The sequence below is a fragment of the Bos javanicus genome, chromosome X (assembly GCF_032452875.1).
Source record: "Bos javanicus breed banteng chromosome X, ARS-OSU_banteng_1.0, whole genome shotgun sequence".
Lineage (NCBI taxonomy): Eukaryota > Metazoa > Chordata > Mammalia > Artiodactyla > Bovidae > Bos > Bos javanicus.
In genome coordinates this window covers 29,968,970-29,993,498 of record NC_083897.1, presented here as the reverse complement: position 1 = coordinate 29,993,498, position 24,529 = coordinate 29,968,970, and the positions used below count along the sequence as shown (strand labels likewise).

Genomic DNA, 24,529 nt, shown 5'->3' with positions numbered 1-24,529 from the left:
TTCAGCATATCTACTATTCCAGTAACTAACTTCTAACTACATTCCTCCCCTAATTTTCCACTTCATAGGAATCTGTCCTTTCCTTTCTTCCCCTTAATGGAAAACTTACAGTGGACAAGATAATATTCTAGGCACAGGAGATACAGCTATGAGCAAAACAGGTATGGCCCCTTCTGATGTAGATTATACTGTCTAGTTGGGGAGACAGAGATCAACTAAGAATCACACAAAATAATGTAAAATGCCAATATAGTCATTAGTGTCATGCCCAGGCAGGGGTTGAGACATAGGAGGAAGGAGCATGCTTTGGAGACCATTAACTAGGAAGATTAGAATAACAGCAGGTGCCCTGGACACTTAGATAAGACAGTCTTTCCACGTGATTTTCAGTCAATAAACATGTTCATTTCATTTAGCTAACAATGGCCTTTTCCATTTCAACTTCGTGTCTTTTATAAATGCTGTCAGTTCATACAGAAAAGCAAGTTTCATGTATTTAGATAGTCACAAAAATGCTTTGGCTTGAATACCTCGGGAGTGTCATCTCCACTTATGGATACTTCTGTAGCACTCTGAGATAGACATCAGTGCAGGTAGTGGCCAAGGGTGACAAAATCTGTAAACTATTTAAACACATGGTTCTTGCTTCCATGTTCAATAACATAAGCTCTGGCTGAGGGAAGCATGGGTGAGAGCAAGGGATACATGATCAAATGGAAACTTAAGACACCTTCGTTGGTATCTGTGCTGGTTTTTCTATTACCACTGGTTTCTGTGCTGGTTTTTGCCATTACTCGAAGCCTTGGGAGAGAAGAGAGTACTGAACAAAGGGACTTAAATAGTTTATGACTTTCAGGGCCCTGGGAGGATGATGATAAAGCTTATTTTAACTATAGCTATGCCATATGGTCTCTGCTTTCCTAGGTTTCAAGAATAAATGGGAGAATTAAAAATACTTGAGTTTCAACACAATTGTGAATTGTCTAATAGAAGGCAAAACAAAACAATCAACAAACAAAAAGCAAATATTGTTTCAAAACAGCCTGGCTTTCAAGCAACCTATTTCTTTCCCTCTTTTGTTGTTACTATTTAAAAAAAAATACCATCAGATTTATTTGGATAAGAAATGATTTTTTTTTCACAATTCTCTTATTATGCAGAAACTTAGGGATGGGGGAGGACTGTTCTGCCAGGGCTGCTTACTTTAATGATTTAAGAATTCACAGGGTGGTTCAGCACCTATGGTTCCCTCTCATCATCATTATTTATTTAAAACCACACATCTAGGAGATCAGTTTTCTGTTGACTTTCATTTATTTTCCCCAGGACAAAGATGATTAGTTAAGGCAACAAATTTCATATCTGGAAATATGTGCTGTAAACACTTTGTTAAGCAACATTTGTCAAATTAAGACAGTTTATTTGGCCTTGAGTGTCCTTTAAAATGAGGTTTCTCTGTTTGGGATGCATTCTTTCTGGAGGCTAGGTTTGGTAAATAATTTATGGTGTCCAGAATACCTTTGATGAATTTACTATTTCATTTTTTTTTTAGTTTTATTATTCTTTTAATTTAAATTTACTTATTTTAATTGGAGGCTAATTACTTTACAATATTGTATTGGTTTTGCCATACATCAACATGAATTCACCACGGGTGTACATGTGTTCCCCATCTTGAACCCCCCTCCCACCTCCCTCCTCGTACCATCCCTCTGGGTCATCCCAGGGCACCAGCCCCAAGCATCCTGTATCCTGCATTGAACCTGGGCTGGCGATCTTTATTAAGAGACCATTTTCAGGTCTAGGGACTTACTTATTCATTATATTACTGCAGAAAAGATGTGTCAAAAATCTATAAGGATTGCATGTACCAAGAAACTTATTATCAGTATGGATCTAACTACTATCTGATATATATTCTGTGAAACAAAGTCAAACAAATTCAGGATATATGAGAGAACAAATTTTCTCACCAAATGGAATGGTTTCTGTAGTTAAAACAAAGCAAAAAGTCCTCAAGGTCTGCTAAGAAATCTCTGGTGTAGAGGAATAGTTTAAGAGGGTCAAACAATATTAATTGTTTCAGTGAAAATTCTTATCCTTTTTTTTAATATATATTTATTCTTTCATTTGGCTGTTTCTGGGTCTTAGTTGTGGCATGTGGGATCTAGTTCTCTGACTAGAGATGAATCCAGGCCCTCTGCATTGGGAGCACAGATTCTTAGCTGCTGCACCACCAGGGAAGTCCCCAAGCATTCCTATTCTTAGGCTGTGCTTACATGGATGTACACTGCTACCAACATGCTTCTCTCCCCTCAGGTATTGTTTACCCTTTGAAGATTCTAACCTTAGTGTGGATAACCAAAGAGGCCTCAGCAGAACTGATACAAGTTGGGGCAAAGATAAGCAAATACCTAGAGGGTAATTAATAAAGGAAAACACAGAGCACTGAAGGGAAGGAAAAAGAATTTTCTCTCTGTCCCTTTAGGTTCTTGGCTAAAACCTCCCCATAATAATAAAAAGGATAGACTGACAGGAGAAAAACAAATTTAATTACTTATGTACAGGAATCCCACAAACATATGAGACTTGAAGGCAGCCAGACACTTATGGTTTGTATGTCACCATGCGCTGAGCAAGTGATAGGGGTCCAGGGCTTCAAGAGAAAGAAAACAATTTATAGGTGGAGAAGAGGAAATGTTTGGTAAACAAATGTTTGCCCTGTCTGCAAAAAATAAATCTCTCAGATGAGAGATTATCTCTCAAGTTACCTCTGGTAATAGCTGCCTTCCCAATGCTAGGGGAACCACTAACCAAAACTGCCCACCCTGACCAGGCATGATAGTAACCACTTGCATGAGTTATCTTACAACAGGAGGTCCTGGTAAGAACCATGGAACTGACAAGCTACCCACCCACCAGAAGAATTTGGGAAAGGTCAAAGGAGATGCCACATGTCTGACCACCTCCTAGAATTCTTCTCATTGGCATCCATCTTGACTGAGTGACATGTGCATCACCAGGAAGGACCCAGAGTCAGAATGATTGGCCAGAAACTACCTGGAAACTAATCCCATCACCATAAAACCCAAGACTGAGCTACATGGCAGAGCAGTTCTCTTGGGTTCTCTAATCCTACCCACCTAATCTCTAATCTCCACCCAGGCGCCTCTTCCCAATAAAGTCTCTTGCTTTGTCAGCACCAGTGTCTTCTCAGCCAATTCATTTCTGAGTGTTAGACAAGAGCCCACTCTCAGGCCCTGGAAGGGGTCCCTCTTTATTGTAACACTGGCAAAGGCCCCCTTTCTAAATTCTTTTAGACAGTTAAGGGTGAGATACAAAGTTCTTCCTGGGCTTACTAGGTCTCCATTGCCTTCAGCTCCTCATGCCAAAATGGCATATTTTAGGGTGAGATACGGAGAAGGCAATGGCAAGCCACTCCAGTACTCTTGCCTAGAAAACCCCATGGATGGAGCAGCCTGGTGGGCCGCAGTCTATGGGGTCGCTATGAGTGGAGGCGACTGAGCGGCTTCACTTTCACTTTTAACTCTCACGCAATGGAGAAGGAAATGGCAACCCACTCCAGTGTATTTGCCTGGAGAATCCCAGGGATGGCACAGCCTGGTGGGCTGCAGTCTATGGGGTCGCACAGAGTCGGGCATGACTGAAGCGACTTAGCAGCAGCATCAGCAGCAGGGTGAGATAATCTGTTCTCCTTCAGCATAAAACAGTGAAGCTTATAAAGAATAGGTCTCCTATTCAAAAGGAACCTGAACACGGAGTCAGACACAGAACAGGCACTCAAAATATTCATTTGAAAAAAATATGTATACTCACATACATATATGCACTGTTATTTATTGTGTATTAAGATTGAAGAAATCAAATGCTACAAAGAATTCAAATTAACCTAAAGAAAAGTAGGTTGGAATTGGAATGAATAGAAAGGTAAAAGGGCTTGGGAAATTTCTTGGCCTTCCCTTTGAGCCTCAACCAGGAAGGTGGCTTTATTTCCTTCTTGTAGATAGAATTGCTTTGAGGGCCTGACATTTGCATGATGAGATGGTTTTGATCCTTTTGTTGGCTGTAAAATTGCTCAGAGTACTTCTGCGTAGATTTCTCTGTTTCTCATCTTTGGGATTTTCTGGATCTCTGAGGAAAGGTCAGCCCTCTGATATGAACAATTTGGGCACTTCACTGCTGCTGCTGCTGAGTCACTTCAGTCATGTCCGACTCTGTGCGACCCCATAGATGGCAGCCCACCAGGATGCCTGTCCCTGGGATTCTCCAGGCAAGAACACTGGAGTGGGTTGCCATTTCCTTCTCCAATGCATGAAAGTGAAAAGTGAAAGTGAAGTCACTCAGTCGTGCCTGACCCTCAGTGACCCCATGGACTGCAGCCTTCCAGGCTCCTCCATCCATGGGATTTTCCAGGCAAGAGTACTGGAGTGGGGTGCCATTGCCTTCTCTGTTGGGCACTTTAGGATCTTCAAATATTCTAACTAGAACTTGACACCTCAAAGGATGTGACATTTCAAAATGGGAATAATGTACTGGGGCAGGGTGGAGAGGCTGTAAACTTCAGAATGTGAGAAAGAAGATATTTCCCTGGAAATGGCAAAGAGCAAAACTCTCTCAGCTCCCACTGATCATTCTGGAGAAAGATCACAAAACTCCCTCCAGAAGTTCCTCTGGGTTCAAAGGGTTAATAAAATCTCCCCAGCAGGATGAGTCTTTGTCTTGTCTCAGTTACTCCAGGACTCTAACGAGTCGTGATTGATTTATGTATGTGTATGTCTGCAAAGAAGACCCACCCAAGAGAGAGAGGTCAGGAAACAGAATTAGGTCTAGCAGCAGGGCCCATTACTAGTACAGCAACATGAGCCTAAGTGCAACTGGGCTATAGATAGATCAAGGCCAGATCAATAGTTAGACTTCATATATAAATTCACTATGTCATATTCATATGACAGATTTCAGCAGTTCAGCGCCTCAATCCTTAACAATTAATGAAGGATCTGATATAAGATCCTAATGCACAATCATATTCCCACCAATAAATATGAAATATTGAATTTCAGAGTTAAATATCTAACTGTCAGTTAGTGTGTGAAGAAAGTTTTTATAAGAGGATGAGATATGTCAAAAATCTACAGTGAGGTTTTTCTTTTTTGGTTCTTTTCTCAGGAGTATTATAGTTGCAGATAAAGCTATTTTCAAATAATAAGGATTTTAAAACACAAAGGCTCAACTGTACTATTTCATGAGGAATCCTGAGCAAGGATTCTATTTTGGGAAATGAGAACGGCAGGAAGGATCAAGGACATCTGTGATTACAATTGCTTCATATTGCTTAGAGGGGCTCAAGCGATTAAAATATCTGTTTGAAGAAAAGAAAATGCCATGACGTCTGTCTAAACAAAGAAAAAAGTAACAAAATATGATTTGTTGCTTTCTGAGAGTACAAATCCCTCAAGCTGAAATTCCATAGCTAATGCTTTCTTTGGAGGGTTTTGTGCTCTAAAAGGAACAGAAACCAGGGAGCAATGCTCCCTAGAAAAATAAGAGTGACCTGGGCATCCACCCAAAGCTGAGGTCCCTGTTCTAACATTCACCCCTACCCAGCTCTGTGATCTTAGGCAGATTACCTAACTTTTCTGAACATCACTTTTTCCATTTTTAAAGTACGGATTTAATATTCTCACCTCCAAGATTTGTCATGAGGAGCAACTGAAAGAATGACTGCAAAATGCTTTATAAATTCTAAAGTTCCACACCAATAAAACTTATGAACAACTTCATTCACTGAATGAAAACTGAATAGAGGAGAGCTGTTAATATAATAATAATTATACAATTATGTTGGGTAGGATGTACTGGTAGATTGGGATTGACATATAAACACTTCAATGTATAAAATAGATAACTAATGAGAACCTACTATGTAGCACAGGGAACTCTACTCAATGCTCTGTGTTGACCTAAGTGAGAAGAAAATTAAAAAAGAGGGGATATATGTATATGTATAACTGATTCATTTTATTGTATAACAGAAAATACCACAACATTGTAAAACAACTATATTCCAATAAAATTAATTATACAGTTATCATTTGCTAATCCCTTACTCTTTGCAGTCCCTGAATTCTCTAAGCAGATTTTTCTCCAGGACGAGGACAAAGAGATGGAAATGATGAGAGAAGATGAGGTATAGGAGAAGAAAAAGGAATGATTCAATTTGTAGGTAATTGGCTATCCTGAGGAAGAAACCAAAATAAATGGAGCTGAAATGATAATCAAATGTATAACAGAAGAAAATTTTCCCGAGCTATAAAGAGTTTGCTGATTGAAAAGGTCCATTGTATTCCAGTTAAAGTTAATGAAAGTAGCACAACATCTAGGCTTATCCTGGTGGTATTTTTGAATTACAAGGACAAAGAAAAATGTATCCTACATACAGCTCAACAGAAAAACCAGGCAACTTACAAAGGAACAAAACCCAGTCTGGTCTCAGACTTCTGCTCTACAATCTTGAGCACTGGAAGAAAGTGAAGCAATGTCTACAGAGTTCTGAGGGAAAAAGGTTGTGACCTAAGTTTTCTTTACCAAGTCAAGATATCGTTCATGGATAAAAGTTACATTCCACCATGAAGAAGTAACAGCCATGAACTTTTATGCTCTGAACAACAGAACTGGAAAAATGTTAAAAATACAAGATGATCTAACAGTCTACCTGAAGCATATGCCAGAAACAATTGAAGGGTAATAAAATGAAATCAAATAATGAGTTTTAGAATTTTCTTGGGTTGATCAGGGCACAAGGCAATAATTATTTAGAATATAAAATGAAAAGATGACTAATTTGAAAATTACATTTATTTATTTATTTATTTATTTTTTTCTCACCCACATTTGGGAGGGGTGGGTTTGGCTTTAGGGAGGCATTTCTAGGGATTTGAATTTCTTCTACTTGGTTTTGGTTTCTGTGCCAGCCATAGAGGCCCTTGGTACTTTTAAGATTGTTGTGCAGTACATGAGCAAATACTTATAACTGACCAAACACTTGTATAACAGCTCTAATAAAAGGTGTGTGTGTGTGTAAGAGGGAGAGAGAGGGACAGAGAGGGATTTTTCTGGGCTGATGAGAATATTTTCAGTTCCAATTGATGTATAGAGGTGCGTTGTTGTTGTTGTTCAGTCCCCAAGTGGTGTCTGACTCTGCAGCTCAATGAATTGCAGCATGCCATCTAAATTTTCGAGATTAACACAAAAACTTATTTCCTTTTTATGTGATCACTTTTTAAAAACATGCATGAAAATTTATGTTCTTTGAAAATTACATTTATAATAGAAACAAAAGACATGAAATATCTGGAAATTCCCTTGAGGAGATTTATCAGACCTAAATGAAGAAAACTATAAAAGAGATATGAAATATTTTTTAGAAAATATTACAACTGTCAATCAATTTACACTTTTAATTATCTTTTAAAGAAGGATATTAAATGTTATAAATAAATCCATTCTCCAAAATTAGTTCATAGTTTTAAAGCAAATCAAATCAAAATAAAGAAAAAACCAAATTAAAATTATATTCTAATATTCATCTGGAAAAGTGAACAGTCAATATATACAATAGTTAAAAACATTTTTTAAAAAAGGTATCACAGGGAGATTTGTTCAATCAGATATTAAAATGAACTATAAGTCACAGGCATTAAAAAAGTTGACACTGACACAAGAATCAACAAATAGATCATTTGAACATACTAGATTGCCCTGAAACACATTTTATTATAAAAACAAATGCAACCCATTAAAAATCAATAACTTTGTAGTTATTAGTTATTATAGTGGAGAAATTTATTCCTTTAAAATATTATGAAAGAATATTATGAAAAGAACTACTTGGAAATCACTTTAATATATCCTCACCTTAAATCAAATGCCAAGGTGAATTTCAGATAGATTAAATAAAGAGCTAAATGTAAAACTGCAGAAGTCATGAAAACTCTGAACATGTAGATGAATGTTTAACTTATCATAATGTTCAAGAATAGGACTTTATTAAGATTTCAGAGGACAAATATTAATCAAGGAGCTCTAAAATGGAGAACATTCTTGGATTGATCCTGGGCTTCCCTTGTGGCTCAGCTGGTAAAGAATTCACCTGCAATGCGGGGGACCTGTGTTTGATCCCTTGGTTGGGAGGATCACCTGGAGAAGGGAAAGGCTGCCCACTCCAGTATTTTGGCCTGGAGAATTCCAGGGACTGTATAGTCCATGGGGTCACAAAGAGTTGGACATGACTGAGTGACTTTCACTTCAATTGACTTCTACCTCCATTATTTCCTCAAGGCAAAATTATTGACACCAACCCCAAATTTGTAAAGTGACTTACTTGCTCATTTTATCAGCAAATTGTGTTTGATTAAATTTGCTATTTCTAAAATATCTTTGATAGGTGTTATCTTCCTTGATTTATAAATTAAGGTAAGCTGATATTTTCAAGGCATAATGACAATTTGTGTGTAGTAGTGTAAACATTGGTATTTCAAAGGATTAAACAATTTTGGTGTGGTAAGACAGAACTCTCTTATTCTGACATTGTTGCCATTGTAATGGGAGTGGATAGCTGCTGGAAAACTGAATAATATATGGCAGTATTTCAGCTTTAAGTAAACAAAAATTTCTTTGTGGAAAGTGTCTCTCTCTTAGCAACTTTCTTCTTTTTAAATTTTTATTGAAATATAGTTGATTTATAATGTGTTAGTTTCAGGTGCACAGCAAACAGATTCAGTTATACATGTATATTTTTTTCAGATTCTTTATCCTAATAAATTATTACAAGATATTGAGTATAGTTCCCCCTTTGCTATACAGTAGGTCCTTGTTGGTTATCTATTTTATATGCAATGAAAGTGAAAGTGGAGAGTGAAAAAGTTGGCTTAAAGCTCAACATTCAGAAAATGAACATCATGGCATTTGGTCCCATCACTTCATGGGAAATAGATGGGGAAACAGTGGAAACAGTGTCAGACTTTATTTTTGGGGGCTCCAAAATCACTGTAGATGGTGACTTCAGCCATGAAATTAAAAGACACTTACTCCTTGGAAGAAAAGTTATGACCAACCTAGATAGCATATTCAAAAGCAGAGACATTACTTTGCCAACAAAGGTTTGTCTAGTCAAGGCTATGGTTTTTCCTGTGGTCATGTATGGATGTGAGAGTTGGACTGTGAAGAAGGCTGAACACTGAAGAATTGGTGCTTTTGAACTGTGGTGTTGGAGAAGACTCCTGAGAGTCCCTTGGACTGCAAGGAGATCCAACCAGTCCATTCTGAAGGAGATCAGCCCTGGGATTTCTTTGGAAGGAATAATGCTAAAGCTGAAAATCCAGTACTTTGGCCACCTTATGTGAAGAGTTGACTCATTGGAAAAGACTCTGATGCTGGGAGGGATTGGGGGCAAGTGGAGAAGGGCATGACAGAGGATGAGATGACTGAATGGCATCACTGACTCGATGGACGTGAGTCTCAGTGAACTCCGGGAGTTGGTGATGGACAGGGAGGCCTGGCATGCTGCGATTCATGGGGTCGCAGAGTCGGACATGACTGAACGACTGAACTGAACTGAACTGAGTGTGTATGTTTTAATCTCAAACTCCTAATTTTTCCCTCCTTCTCTTTTCCCTTTCATAACCATTGGTTGGTTTTCTATCTCTATGAGTCTATTTCTGTTTTGGATATAAATTCATTTGTATCATTTTTTTAGACTCCACATAAAAGCAATATCACATAATATTTGTCTTTCTCTGTCTGACTCCACTCAGTATGATAATCTCTAGGTCCATCAGTGTTTCTTTAAATGCCATTATTTCATTCTTATTATGGCTGAGTAGTATTCCATTGTGTGTATATATATAAATGTATGTTTGTTTATATATATATATATATATATATATATATATATATATAACATATTCTTTATCCATTCATCTGTTGGAGGACACTTAGGGTGCTTCCATGTCTTGACTATTGTAAATAGTGCTGCAATGAACATTCAGGTGCATGTGTCTTTTCAAATTATAGTTTTCTCCAGATATATGCCCAGGAGTATGTTTACTAGATCAAATGGTGTGTGCATGCTAAGTCACTTCAGTTGTGTCTGACTCTTCAAATCTTATGGACTGAAGCCCATCAGGCTCCTCTGTCCATGGGATTTTCCAGGCAAGAATACTGGAGTGGGTTGCCCTGCCTTCCTCTAGGGAATCTTCCTGACCAAGGAATTGAACATTCATCTCTTATGTCTCCTGAACTGGCAGGAGGGTTCTTTATCATTGGTGCCACCTGGGAAGCCCAGTTCATATGGCAGTTTTATTTAATTTATTTGAGGAAACCTCCATACTTTTTTCATAGTGGATATCCCAGTATGCGTCCTTAGCAACAGTGTACAAGGGTTCACTTTTCTCCACATCCTCTTAAACATTTATTTGTAGACTTTTTGATGATGGCCATTCTGAGAGGTGTAAGGTGATACCTCAATGTACTTTTGGTTTGCATTTCTCTAATAATTAGCAATGCTGAACATCTTTTCACGTGCCTGTTGGCCATCTGTATGTATTCTTTGGAGCGACTTTCAAGTATATAGTCTGGTCTTGTTAACTATGGTCATCACTCTGTACATTAGATCCCCAGAACTTTAATTTACATAGAAATCACTTGGAGATGTTGTTAAAAAGCAGGTTTTGACACAGTAGATGTGAAGCAGAGCACAAGGCTCTGCCTTTCTAATGCACTCTCAGGTGGTACAGACACTTCTGGTCTATTGACCGTTGGTAGAGTAAGATGGCACCAGTACACTGCATGACTGTCAAAATAGTTTCTTCCTAAAACACACACACACACACACACACACTCACACACATATTAGTTATTATAATGTGGTAAGTTGTATGAAGAGAAAACAGGAGACCCTATAGTTCAATTAAGCAAAAAGTCAACACCAATAATATAGAAATGTGTGGAAAGATATTTAAGTATTTAAAATATACCATCTAAGCAGACAGATATGTAAAGTTAATTCCCATACCATAAATTCTGTAAATGTTATATTTTTTAAACTGTGTCAAGGGTCTGCTTTACCTACTGAGAGTATGAGTGACAGGAAAAGCATGGCTTTTCTTTGTTAGTGGAAATCATGGGCAAGCACTGTTAAATGATGTCCAGTGGGACCCTGATGTTCAGATTGGATACTTGACACTATTACTGCCTTCAGTTTAGCAAGATTCCTTAAGAGGACAAGAGGGCATATTACTGAAATTAATCACATTTACAATAGATTAATAAAACTGACTTAACTGAATCTATAAAGAGACTCTCCCAATCAAAACTGGATAGAAAGCACAGTTATTTTTTTAAAGGAACTATGCATGTATATTTGATGATTCTCTGAGCTCTTAAAGCCATGAAATTGTGACTATTATTATTCATTGAATCTACATTCTGAGAGCTATGCCACGTTTCAGTGTAATTTCCGTTGCCTTTCTGCTAAAGTTACCATTTCTAGTCAGGCCAATTTTAAATTAACTACAATCAAGATTCTATTCTCTTCCTTCTTTCACGTGACCACCTTTTAAGCTTGCTTGGCTCACCATTCTTGCTGTGATAAAGATGTGAGACTCCAGTCTTCATTTTGAGATCTAATCTCAAATTCACTCTTTGATTTGCAAAACCACTTTTGAACTTTTCTTTCTGAAAATTAGAGAATCTTTTATTGGTCTCATTTTTCAAATGCTCTTCCTTTATCATTTTATACTGTTCAGATATGGGGGAAAAAGAGATAGCTCCTCATTTAACTATATTTAGAGACTGACATAATTTATCGTATTTATTCTCAAGTCTAGTAATTTTTGTCTTGAATAAAGTATTATACTGTACATGTCATGGGATATTTCAGGCTAGATTTTAGTGTTAGGTAAGTTATAAATTCTTTACTCTTCCCTCAGTTTGTATATGCCTAAGAAAGGCAAGCAAAATTCTGTCTCCATCAAAGAACATAACATTGTCCTTGTCTTCCCCTAATGATCATTTAATGGTACCTATCCAAGACTTCCACTAACATAGAAAGGTAATGCTCTTCTACTATTCATATACTCAGTGGGAAAAATAAACTTTGGACACAGTTTGAAAGACATAGCATTTTTTGAGAATTAGCTTTACCAATTGCCTACTTAGATGAAAGTGAAAGTGATAGTGAAGTCACTCAGTCGTGTCCGACTCTTTGCGACCCCATGGACTGTAGCCTACCAGGCTTCTCAGTCCATGGGATTTTCCCAGGCAAGAGTACTGGAGTGTGTTGCCATTCCCTTCTCCAGGGGATCTTCCTGACCCAGGGATTGAACCCGGGTCTCCTGCATTGTAGGCAGATGCTTTACCCTCTGAGCCACCATTTAGATAGTATATTTTAAATATATCTTGAAATTCTTCATTTTTAGTAATGTTCCCTCATGTGATGCTTTTGAACTGTGGTGTTGGAGAAGACTCTTGAGAGTCCCTTGGACTGTAAGGAGATCCAACCAGTCCGTCTTAAAGGAAATTAGTCCTGAATATTAATTGGAAGGACTGATGCTGAAGCTGAAACTCCTATATTTGGCCACCTGATGCAAAGAACTGACTCATTTGAAAAGACCCTGATGCTGGGAAAAATTGAAGGCAGGAGGAGAAGGGGATGACAGAGGATGAGATGGTTGGATGGCATCACTGACTCAATGGACATGAGTTTGACTAAACTCCAGGAGTTGGTGATGGACAGGGAAGCTTGGTGCGCTGCAGTCCATGGAGTCACAGAGTCTGACACAACTGAATGACTGAACTAAACTGATCATTCCAATTTTGTCTGAATTCTAATGTGAATGCTGGACCAGCTACACAATTTGTGGGGCCAAGTATAAAATAAAAATGTGGGGCCCTTTGTTCAAAACTTATTAATACTTTCATGAAGGTGACAGCAGTGCATTACCTCAAGCACAGAGTCCTTTCTAATGTGTGGGCCTGTGCAACTACCCAGGCTGCACACCCACAAGGCCAGCCCTATGTGTGTATGTGTGTGTGTGTGTGTGTGTGTGTGTGTGTACACATTTGCACATTACATAGGCTAGGATGATATATACCATAATGTCAATGGGCATCTTTGAACGGTGAGATAATGGGTGATTTTCATTTTCTTCTTTTGTTTTCTTCTGAGTTTTATGTTTCCTCAACAGTGAAATCAGATTAGAGTGATTAGGAAAACTACCAATTAATATTGTCATCAAAAGATGATGTGTGCATGAATGCCAAGTTGCTTTAGTCGTGTCTGTCTCTTTGTGACCCTATGGACTGTAGCCTGCCAGGCTCCTCTGTCCACTGGATTCCCCAGGCAAGAATACTAGAGTGGGTTGCTGTGCCCTCCTCCAGGAGATCTTCTGGACCCAGGGGTCAAACCCACATCTCTTATGTCTCTTGCATTGGCAGGCAGGTTCTTTACCACTAGCACCACTGGGAAGCCTAACATATAACCACTCAGTTAAGTTCAGTTTAGTCGCTCAGTTGTGTCCGACTCTTTAGACTCCATGAACTGCAGCACGCCAGACTTCCCTGTCCATCAACAATTCCAGAACTTACTCAAGATTATGTCCATTGAGTCGGTGATGCCATCCAAACATCTAATACTCTGTCGTCCCTTCTGCTCCTGCCTTCAATCGTTCCCAGCATCAGGGTCTTTCAAATGAGTCAGTTCTTTGCATTAGGTGGCCAAAATAGAGGAGTTTCAGCTTCAGCATCAGCCCTTCCAATGAATATTCCAGACTGATTTCTTTTAGGGTGGACTGGTTGGATCGCCTTGCAGTCCAAGGGACTCTCAAGAGTCTTCTCCAACACCACAGTTCAAAAGCATCAATTCTTCGGTGCTCAGCTTTCTTTATAGTTCAACTCTCACATTGATACATGACTACTGGAAAAACCATAGCTTTGACTAGACGGATCTTTGTTGGCAAAGTAATATCTCTGCTTTTAATATGCTGTCTAGGTTGGTTATAACTTTTCTCCAAAGGGGCAAGCATCTTTTAATTTCATGGCTGCAGTCACCATCTGCAGTCATTTTGGAGCCCCCCCCAAAATAAGGTCTTTCACTATTTCCACTGTTGCCCCAGCTATTTGCCATGAAGTGATGGGACCAGATGCCATGATCTTAGTTTTCTGAATATTGAGTTTTAAGCCAACATTTTACTCTCCTCTTTAGCTTTCATCAAGAAGCTTTTTAGTTCTACTTTGCTTTCTGCCATAAGGGTGGTGTCATCTGCATATTTGAGGTTATTGATATTTCTCTTAGCAATCTTGATTCCAGCTTGTGCTTCATCCAGTCCAGCATTTCTCATGATGTACTCTGCAGATAAGTTAAATAAGCAGGTGATAATATACAATCGTGACGTACTCCTTTCCCTATTTGGAACCAGTCTGTTGTTCCGTGTCCAGTTCTAACTGTTGCTTTTTGACCTGTATACAGATATTTCAGAAGGCAGGTCAGGTGGTCTGGTATTCCCATCTCTTTCAGAATTTTCCACAGTTTGTTGTGATCCACACTGTCAAAGGCTTTTTTATAGTCAATAAAGCAGAAGTAGATGTTTTCTCTGGAGTGCTCTTGCTTATTCTGTGATCCAACAGATGTTGGCAATTTGATCTCTGGTTCCTCTGCCTTTTCTAAATCCAGGTTGAAAATCTGGAAGTTCAAGGTTTACATACTGTTGAAGCCTGGCCTTGAGAATTTTGAGTGTTATGTTGCTAGTGTTTGAGATGAGTGCAATTGTGTGGTAGTTTGAACATTCTTTGGCATTGCCTTTCTTTGGGATTGGAATAAAAACTGACCTTTTCCAGTCCTGTGGCCACTGCTGAGTTTTCCAAATTTGCTGGCATATTTAGTGCAGCACTTTCACAGCATCATCTTTCAGGATTTGAAATAGCTCAACTGGAATTCCATCACCTCCACTAGCTTTGTTCATAGTGATGCTTCCTAAGGCCCACTTGACTTCGCATTCCCGGATGTTTGGCTCTAGGTGAGTGATCACACCATCGTGATTATCTGGGTCATGAAGCTCTTTTTTGTACAGTTCTTCTGTGTATTCTTGCCACCTCTTCTTAATATCTTCTGCTTCTGTTAGGTCCATACCATTTGTGTCCTTTATCGAGCCCATCTTTGCATGAAATGTCCCCTTGGTATCTTTAATTTTCTTGAAGAGATCTCTAGTCTTTCCCATTGTATTGATTTCCTCTGTTTCTTTGCACTGATCACTGAGGAAGGCTTTCTTATCTCTCCTTGCTATTCTTTGTAATTCTACATTCAAATGGGTATATCTTTCCTTTTCTCTTTTGCTTTTTGCTTCTCTTCTTTTCACAGCTATTTGTAAGGCCTCCTCAGACAGCCATTTTGTTTTTTTGCATTTCTTTATCTTGGGGATGGTCTTGATTCCTGTCTCCTGTACAATGCCACGAACCTCCATCTATAGTTCATCAGGCACTCTGTCTATCAGATCTAGTCCCTTAAATCTATTTCTCACTTCCACTGTATAAATGTTAGGGGTTTGATTTAGGTCGTAGCTGAATAGTCTAGTGGTTTTCCCTACTTTCTTCAATTTAAGTCTGAATTTGGCAATAAAGAATTCATGATCTAAGCCACAGTCAGCTCCCAGTCTTGTTTTTGCTGACTATGTAGAGCTTTTCCATCTTTGGCTGAAAAGAATAAAATCAATATGATTTTGGTGTTGACCATCTGGTGATGTCCATATGTAGAGTCTTCTCCTGTGTTGTTGGAAGAGGGTGTTTGCCATGACCAGTGCATTCTTTTGGCAGAACTCTATTAGCCTTTGCCTTGCTTCATTCCATATTCAAAGGCCAAATTTGCCTGTTAATCCAGGTGTTTCTTGACTTCTTACTTTTCCATTCCAGTCCCCTAAAATGAAAAGGGCATCTTTTGGGGGATATTAATTCTATGTCTTGTAGGTCTTCATAGAACTGTTCAACTTCAGCTTCTTCAGCATTACTGGTCAGGGCATAGACTTGGATTACCGTGATATTGAATGATTTGCCTTGGAAACGAACAGACATCATTTTGTCATTTTTGAGATTGCATCCAAGTACTGCATTTTGGACTCTTTTGTTGACTGTGATGGCTACTCTATTTCTTCTAACGGATTCTTGCCCACAGTAGTAGATATAATGGTCATCTGAGTTAAATTCACCCATTCCAGTCCATTTCCATCCCAAGATGGACGGGTCATAGTGGAGAGTTCTGACAAAATGTGGTCCACTGGAGAAGGGAATGGCAAACCACTTCAGTATTCCTGCCTTGAGAACACCATGAACAGTATGAAAAGGCAAAAAGTTAGGACATTGAAAGAGAACTCCCCAGCTCAGTAGGTGCCCAATATGCTACTAGAGATCAGTGGAGAAATAACTCCAGAAAGAATGAAGAGATGAAGCCAAAGCAAAAACAACACTCAGTTTTGAATGTGACTGGTGATGGAAGCAAGGTCCAATGCTGTAAAGAGCAATATTGCCTAGGAACCTGGAATGTTAGGTCCATGAATCAAGGCAAATTGGAAGTGACCAAACAGGAGATGGCAAGAGTGAATGTCAACATTTTAGGAATCAAGGAACTAAGATGGACTGAAATGGGTGAATTTAACTTAGATTGGTTGAGGGCTTCCCTGGTGGCTCAGATGGTAAAGTGTCTGCCTACAATGTGGGAGACCTGGGTTCAATCCCTGGGTCAGGAAGATGACCTGGAGAAGGAAATGGCAATCCACTCTAGTATTCTTGCGTGGAAAATCCCATGGACAGAGGAGTCTGGTAGGCTACAGTCCATTGGGTCACAAACAGTCAGACATGACTGAGTGACTAGTGATGGAAGCAAGGTCCAATGCTGTAAACAGCAATATTGGATAGGAACCTGGAATGTTAGGTCCATGAATCAAGGCAAATTGGAAGTGATCAAACAGGAGATGGCAAGAGTGAATGTCAACATTCAGTCTTGAGAAGGGAGATGGAGAAGGGAATGGCAAACCACTTCAGTATTCCTGCCTTGAGAACACCATGAACAGTATGAAAAGGCAAAAAGATAGGACATTGAAAGTGAACTCCCCAGCTCAGTGGGTGCCCAATATGCTACTAGATACTAGGAATCAAGGAACTAAGATGGACTGAAATGGGTGAATTTAACTTAAATTGGTTAGTTTTCTGTTACAGTGATTTTCAGTCCATCTGCCCTCTGATGGGGAAGGATAAGAGGCTTATGGAAGCTTCCTGATGGGAGAGACTGACTAAGTGGGAAACTGGGTCTTGTTCTGATGGGTGGGGTCATGCTCAGTGAATCTTTAATCCAATTTTCTGTTGATGGGCTGGGCTGTGTTCCCTCCTTATTAATTGACCTGAGGCCAAACTATGGTGGAGGTAATGAAGATAATGGTAACCTCCTTCAAAAGGTCCCATGCTTGCAGGGCTGCACACAGTGCCCCCAAAGCTGAAGCAGGCCACCGCAACCTCCACCTCCACCAGAGACTCCTGAACACTCACGGGCAAGTCTGGGTCAGTCTCTTCTGGAGTCACTGCTCCTTTCTCCTGGGTCCTCATGCGCACAAGGTTTTGTTTATGCCCTTCCATATTCTGTTTCCCCGTCCTGTGTAAGTTCTGGCGGCTCTAAGGTGTTAGTGCCGAACTCCTCCAAGAGGGCTTATGTCATACCCAGTCTGCTGCACCAAGAGCCCCTGTCCCTGCGGCAGACAACTGCTGACCTGTACCTCTGCAGGAGACACTCAAACACAGTTCTGGCTCCGTCTCTGTGGGGTCTCTGAGTTCTGGTGGGCACAAGGTTTGTTTGAGCCCTCTGAGTGTCTCTGGGGGGTATGCGGTTTGATTCTAAATGTGATTTTGCCCTGCCTACTGTCTTGCTGGGGCTTCTCCTTTGCCCTTGGTCATGGGGTATCTCCTCAAGGTCGCTTCAGTGCCAAGCAGCCATCACTCCAGCACCTACCATCTTGCTGGGGCTCTATATATGAAATAGAAAATCAACAAGGACCTACTGTGTAGCACAGGGAAGTATACTCAATACTCTAATAACTTATAAGGAAAAATGAAACAGAATAGATACATAGATATGTATAACTGAATCACTTTGCTGTACATCTGAAACTAACATGACATTGAAAATTACCTACACTTCAGTTTAAAACAAAAACAAACTTAAATGAATAATACTATCTTTCAGCTTTTTTAGTCCAAAAAGTAAATAGCATGGATAAAAACCATTGTCTTGATTAGTGGACAGTGTGATCTCAAGAATCATAAAACGATAAATGTATGTTAAGAACTCTAAAACTGCTATGTTCTTGTGCTCACAAAGTCATTTAGGCCTGTGCCTGTGTTTATGTAATAAAATCTGAAGGGAACATAGTAGCAATATATATCACTGGTAGGCCTGTGGTTTGGAAGCATACACACACAGTTATATAATGTATCCATGATGGTTAACATGGGCAAATATTTGAAGTATGTTCTCATTCCCACCTTGTGAAGTCACTCATCCAAGAAATCAACAGTGAAACTGAAAATTCAAGCAGGCAATTTGACCCCAGGTTGTAGCATTCAGTTATAACACTGTAACTTGATTCAAATAAAACAATGCTCTTTCTAGACACTAACCCAATTATTTCAATCCAGGAATGCCTCACCAGGGAGAGTGAGACCTCACTAAGTCCTTAATATGATGATGGTTTTAATAAAGCTTTGATTATTAGCAGCTGGAATTTAAAACATAAAAAATTCATAGTAAGAGTGTAGATGAATTTTAAATCTTTCTACAAAACACCCTCCTTAAATACGTCATGTTTGGATTTGAGGTTTGACAGGCCTATAAGAAACAATATTTTCCACCATAATTTATGACTACTGAATCATCCTCACAAATGAAATGGCTCAAAACAGAATTAGGTGTGATAAAGCCTTCCAGATAGTAGGTACAGAAATTTTCTGATTGAAATGGCAGTCAACATCCAACTTGGCTAATTAAATACTAATGAAAAGCTGTTCAACTGGACTTTAAACATTTGTTTACAACCTACATTGACTGGTTGGTGCCACCAAGTGCCAACAAGACTGGATGGGACCTTGTGTAGGTTTCTAAAACCTTTCCCTGTTTCCCTACCTGTACTAAAGCTACAGGCACTGCTTGACCAGAGCCCCATGTGTCTCTTTTACCTATTCATCACCTTTTTCCGTTAATTTGATTATTTGGCATCTGCAATTTATCTTCTTTACATCTTTTTCCTTTTCTCTCTCACAAGAAACATACTCACCTGCTTGGTTCTTTTGATTTCAGGATTTCTCTACCTTTTTTTTTTTTTTTAACTGTCTGCTGTTTCTTTTTTAATTTGTTGTTGCTCAGTCACTAAGTCATGTCCAATTCTTTGCAACTGTATGGACTGCAGCACACCAGGCTTCCCTGTCTCTCACTATCTCCTGGAGCTTGCTCAAACTCATCTCCATTGAGTCAGTATGCCATCCAACCATCTCACCCTCTGTCATCCCCTTCTCCTGCCCTCAATCCTTTCCAGCATCAGGGTCTTTTCCAGTGAATCAGCTCTTCACATCAAGTGGCCAAAGTATTGGAGTTTCAGCTTCAGCATCAGTTCTTCCAATGAATATTCAGGCTTGATTTCCTTGAGGATTGACTGGTTTGATCTCCTGGCAGTACAAGGGACTCTCAAGAGTCTTTTCCAGCAGCACAGTTTGAAGCATCAATTCTTCAGTGCTCAACCTTCTTTATGGTCCAACTCTCACATCCATACATGACTACTGAAAACAGTAGCCTTGACTATATGGACATTTGTTGGCAAAGTGATTTTCTATTAGCTAACAAACATAAGTTTGCTATCATTGCAGCTTAGAAACAAAGCTATGATTAAAAAAAAAAAAAAAAAAAGATGGCTTTCCTAAAATGCTGTTTTCTTCTTAGCTGTTCTAATTTAGAAGGCACATTAAATGTGATAACTAGGTGTAATAAAGTTTTCAAAACTAAAAATAAAAGTGGGAGGTTTAAACAGTGATGCGTACATGCTCCACGTCTCTGCTCCATTCTTGTTTGGCAGCTTAAGGAAAGACTCTAAGATACTGAAAACTAGAAGATGGAAACTAGGAAGGAGGGGACAGCTTTCCTCAGGGATAAGGAGAAAGAGGGATGCTTAAATTTAGTGGGCAGCATTCTGGGGGAATTTGAAGACTTTTTTTTATCTCTTAATAGAATAGAAAAAATAACAAAAAGAATTGGTTCACAGTCTTTTCTCAGGTGGTAAGTAAAATGTCAGATGAGGAAAAAGAGAAAGAGGTGAAATAAGAGAAGCTTATCTTGATCACAGAAAACAATAAGTAGCTACTGAATAGACATCTACAGAACAACTGAACAGACCTAATTCAAGCATAACTTTTGAGCCATAAACACCACCAGTTACATGAGCCTGAAAAAGAGAAAAACCAGCAGGAGACAACTGATTCTCAAGCTTACCCTTAACTAAAATAAAAATCTAATTCATTTGGAGGCAGAGAACACAAACATCAAAAAGCACCTGTAACTATGAAAAGATCTTAAGATTTATACAAATACTAAGAATAAAAACTCCCCTGCTGCTTATATAGTCACCAAAGATCATGTTGGAAAGGCAAGGAATGCAGGGCCAGATAAACGAGAGCATTGAGTGACCAGCCAGGAATGGATGGGGAGTCCTTAACGATGTGTGAGAAGGAGAAAGGAAGGATCTGAATTGTTCTTTCTTTTCCTTCCTAGTTTATATATCTTTTAGAAGTGACAGATGTCTATCTAGGATGTATCCAGTGTACCCTCTTTCTTATCAACAGTTTTACTTGTATAGTATTGTGAACATGAAGCTATAAACAAGAGGGATCCCATATGGTATTCATCTGTGGCTGCATTAACACTCTATTGTGTCACTCATTCCGAGGGGATTAAGGGATTCAGTGGCTTAGAGACAACTAGATCCCCCTGTGCCTGACATACCTCTATGTCATCAGTGATACAAAGTATAGTTCTATAGAAAGCACCTTAAAAAAGACACTGCTTTTTCCAGTCCTAGTTGGTCGTCTGGCAGGAATGTGCCCACTAGTGCCAGGGGCCATCTATTATGGTGTTAGATTATACTCTGAATTTGGAGGAGAGAATTAAAATAAGAAAGGGACTAATTTAACAGAAATACACATGTGATAATTAAGTGCAAATGTAAAACTCCAAACAGAGGGAGTCCACTCAGCACACAATCATTTGTCAATGCCATTGCATCTACATTGCCAGGTGTTTGTTTCAAGGGTGCGATATTAACATATTACAGGTTTAGGGTGCTTCCATGTCCAACTCTTTGACAGAAAAACTACATCCCTTAGTACTTTCATATTGCCAGGTGGAGAAGTCAGCACTTGTATAAGTCCACTTGGTTTCTCAGGCTGCAAAGGGTAGATTTTATAAACACACTTCTTGTATTCAACAAGAAAATAGTCAACAAATATTTATTGGGTGCTTTCACCATGCCAAGAGTGGTAACAAAAATGTTTGGCAATTTATGGTATGATTGTTTCCAAGCAAGGACATAAGGTGTTTACAGTCTTGTATAAGATTATGTTCAGGATACAATTAGAGAAGAGGAAGTTGGCTCCGTTTTCTGACAGAGGATGAAAAAAACTGACAGGGGCTCTCCAGAGAGATGACAGGTAAAGGAAATGCCAGAAACATTACTGAGGGAATGGAAATCACTAGACTTGAGGTTGATTGGAAAGGAAAGGAAATTATACATAACCTAATTATTGTACTGCATCCTTAATTAGGTTAAGGGAATGTCTACATTTTAAAGGTTATATTTACGCTTCTGCCAGAATCACCAGGGAGAAAGAAATGGGGCTTTGTTTATACATAAAGTGATAAGGATCAACCACCTTTCCCATGATTCTAAAGGGAACAAAGGAAAAACAACAGGATGTTAGTTTACTATTATTTTGTATATTTGGTGATCTCATGTTGAAACAGGTCTACAAAGTTGTTCTTATTCATAAGGCTTTTCAAAAATTAATTTCTGTATTATTGAAGCTATTCTTCAGTCTAAATATATTTGGAGTTTATAAATAGTTCGATTTTTGCTCTAAATTGACAGTCTCCTGTCACATGTGAATTCCTTCAGAAAATAGGTTTTGTGTGAATTCCACAAGTGCCCAGACTCTGTCAGAGCTAGTAAGGCTTGAGACACTTTTGGACTCCTGGTGGCAGCGCTGCCAGAGACCCTGGGGTTAGCATTCAGAGTTGAATGAAAGTTATGACCAACCTAGACAGCATATTAAAAAGCAGAGACATTACTTTGCCAACAAAGGTCCACCTAGTCAAGGCTATGGTTTTTCCAGTAGTCATGTATAGATGTGAGAGTTGGACTATAAAGAAAACTGAGCACTGAAGAATTCATGCTTTTGAACTGTGGTGTTGGAGAAGACTCTTGAGAGTCCCTTGGACTGCAAGGCGATCCAATCAGTTCATCTTAAAGGAAATCAGTCTTGGGTGTTCATTGGAAGGACTGATGTTGAAGCTGAAACTCCAATACTTTGGTCACCTGATGCGAAGAGCTGACTCATTTGAAAAGACCCTGATGCTGGGAAAGATTGAGGGCAGGAGGAGAAAGGGATGACAAAGGATGAGATGGTTGGATGGCATCACCGACTCAATGGACATGAGTTTGGGCAGGCTCTGGGAGTTGGTGATGGACAGGGAGGCCTGGTGTGCTGCAGTTCATGGGGTCACAAAGAGTTGGACACAACTGACTGAACTGAACTGAACAGTTTTAAACCGATGCACAACCCCCCTAATAGAGAAAGTGGGTTTGGGCTGTGACCTCTATGTCAGGGATCTCAAACTGTATGCATCATGACATTTTTTTAGTTCTGCACCCTTTTAGGGCTTGCTTAGTGGCTCAGATGGTTAAGAACCTGCCTGCAATGCAGGAGACCATAATTTGATCCCTGGGTCTGGAAGATCCCCTGGAGAATGGCATGGAAACCCACTATAGTATTCTTGCCTGGAGAATCCCATAGACAGAAGAGCCTGGTGGACTAGAATCCATAGGATCATACAGTCGAACTTGAATGAAGTTATTTGGCACATATGCACTCTTTTAGTTTTCTAACCATAGATACGAGTAGACAATAGGTAGCTATGCAAATACATGCAAACCTCAGAGATATTGCAGGCTTGGTTGCAGACCACCACAACAAAGCACACATTGCAATAAAGCAAACGATGCAATTTTTTGGTTCCCCAATGCACATAAATGTTATGTTTATACTATATTGTAGTCTACTAAGAGTGCAATGTGTGCTCAGTGGCTTAGTCATGTCCTACTCTTTGTGACCCCATGGATTGTAGCCCACCAGGCTCCTCTGTCCAATGAATTTCCTGCCAAGAATACTGGAGTGGGATCCTTCTCTAGGGGATCTTCCAGACCCAGGGATCAAATCCGTGTCTCCTGTGTCTCCTGCATTAGCAGGTGGGTTCTTTACCACTGCACCACCTGGGAAGCCCCATTAAGTGTTCAATAGAATTATGTCTAAAAAATAATGTGCACACCTTAATTAAAAATACTTTATACTAAAAACTACTACCATCATCTGAGCTCATCTGAGCCTTCAGTGAATCATGAAATTTTTGCTGGTGGAGGGTCTTGCCTCGATGTTGATGACTGCTGACTGATCACGTCAGCAGTTGGTTGTTAACTCATTGGTTGCTGAAGGCTAGGATGGCTGTGGCAGTTTCTTAAAATAAGATAGCAGGGAATTTTTCCACACTGATTGACTCTTCCTTTTATAAATGATTTGTCTGTAGCATACAATGCTGTTTGATGGCATTTTACACACAGTAGAACCTCTTTCCAAATTGGAGTCAATCTTCTCAAACCCTACCACTGCTTTATCAATTAAGCTGATGTCATGTTCTAAATCTTTGGTTGCCATTTCAACAGTCTTCACAGCATCTTCACCAGGAGTAGATTCTATCTCCAGAAGCCACTTACTTTGCTCACCCATAAGAAGCAACTTCTCGTCCATTAAATTTTTCTCATGAGACTGCAGCCATTCAATCACATCTTCAGGCTCCACTTCTAATTCTAGTTCTCTTATTATTTCCACCATATCTGCAGTTATTTTCTCCACAAAACCCCACAGAGTCATCCATGAGGGTTGGCATCAATGTCTAAATTCCTATGAATCCTTATATTTTGATCCTTTCTCATGAATCACAAATGTTCTTAATGACATCTAGAATACTGAATCATTTCCAGAAGGTTCTCAAATATACTCTTTTCAGACTCTTTTCTCTAATAGGTTATTGCAAGATATTGAGTAGAGGTCCCTGTGCTATATGGTAGTCCTTGTTGACTATCTATTTTATATATGGCAATGT

At 39.3% G+C, this 24,529-nt stretch overlaps 1 protein-coding gene across 1 annotated transcript in view; it reads right to left on the bottom strand.

The window, feature by feature from the left end:
* The window catches only part of LOC133242540 (RNA polymerase II elongation factor ELL2-like), a 143,257-nt gene extending 118,999 nt beyond the window's left edge, over positions 1 to 24,258 (bottom strand). Inside the window, exon 1 of the mRNA XM_061408737.1 lies at positions 24,031 to 24,258. Within this exon, the coding sequence (XP_061264721.1) occupies positions 24,031 to 24,258 (228 nt within the window). The remainder of the gene's footprint in view (positions 1 to 24,030) is intronic.
* Positions 24,259 to 24,529: the final 271 nt, after the last annotated feature.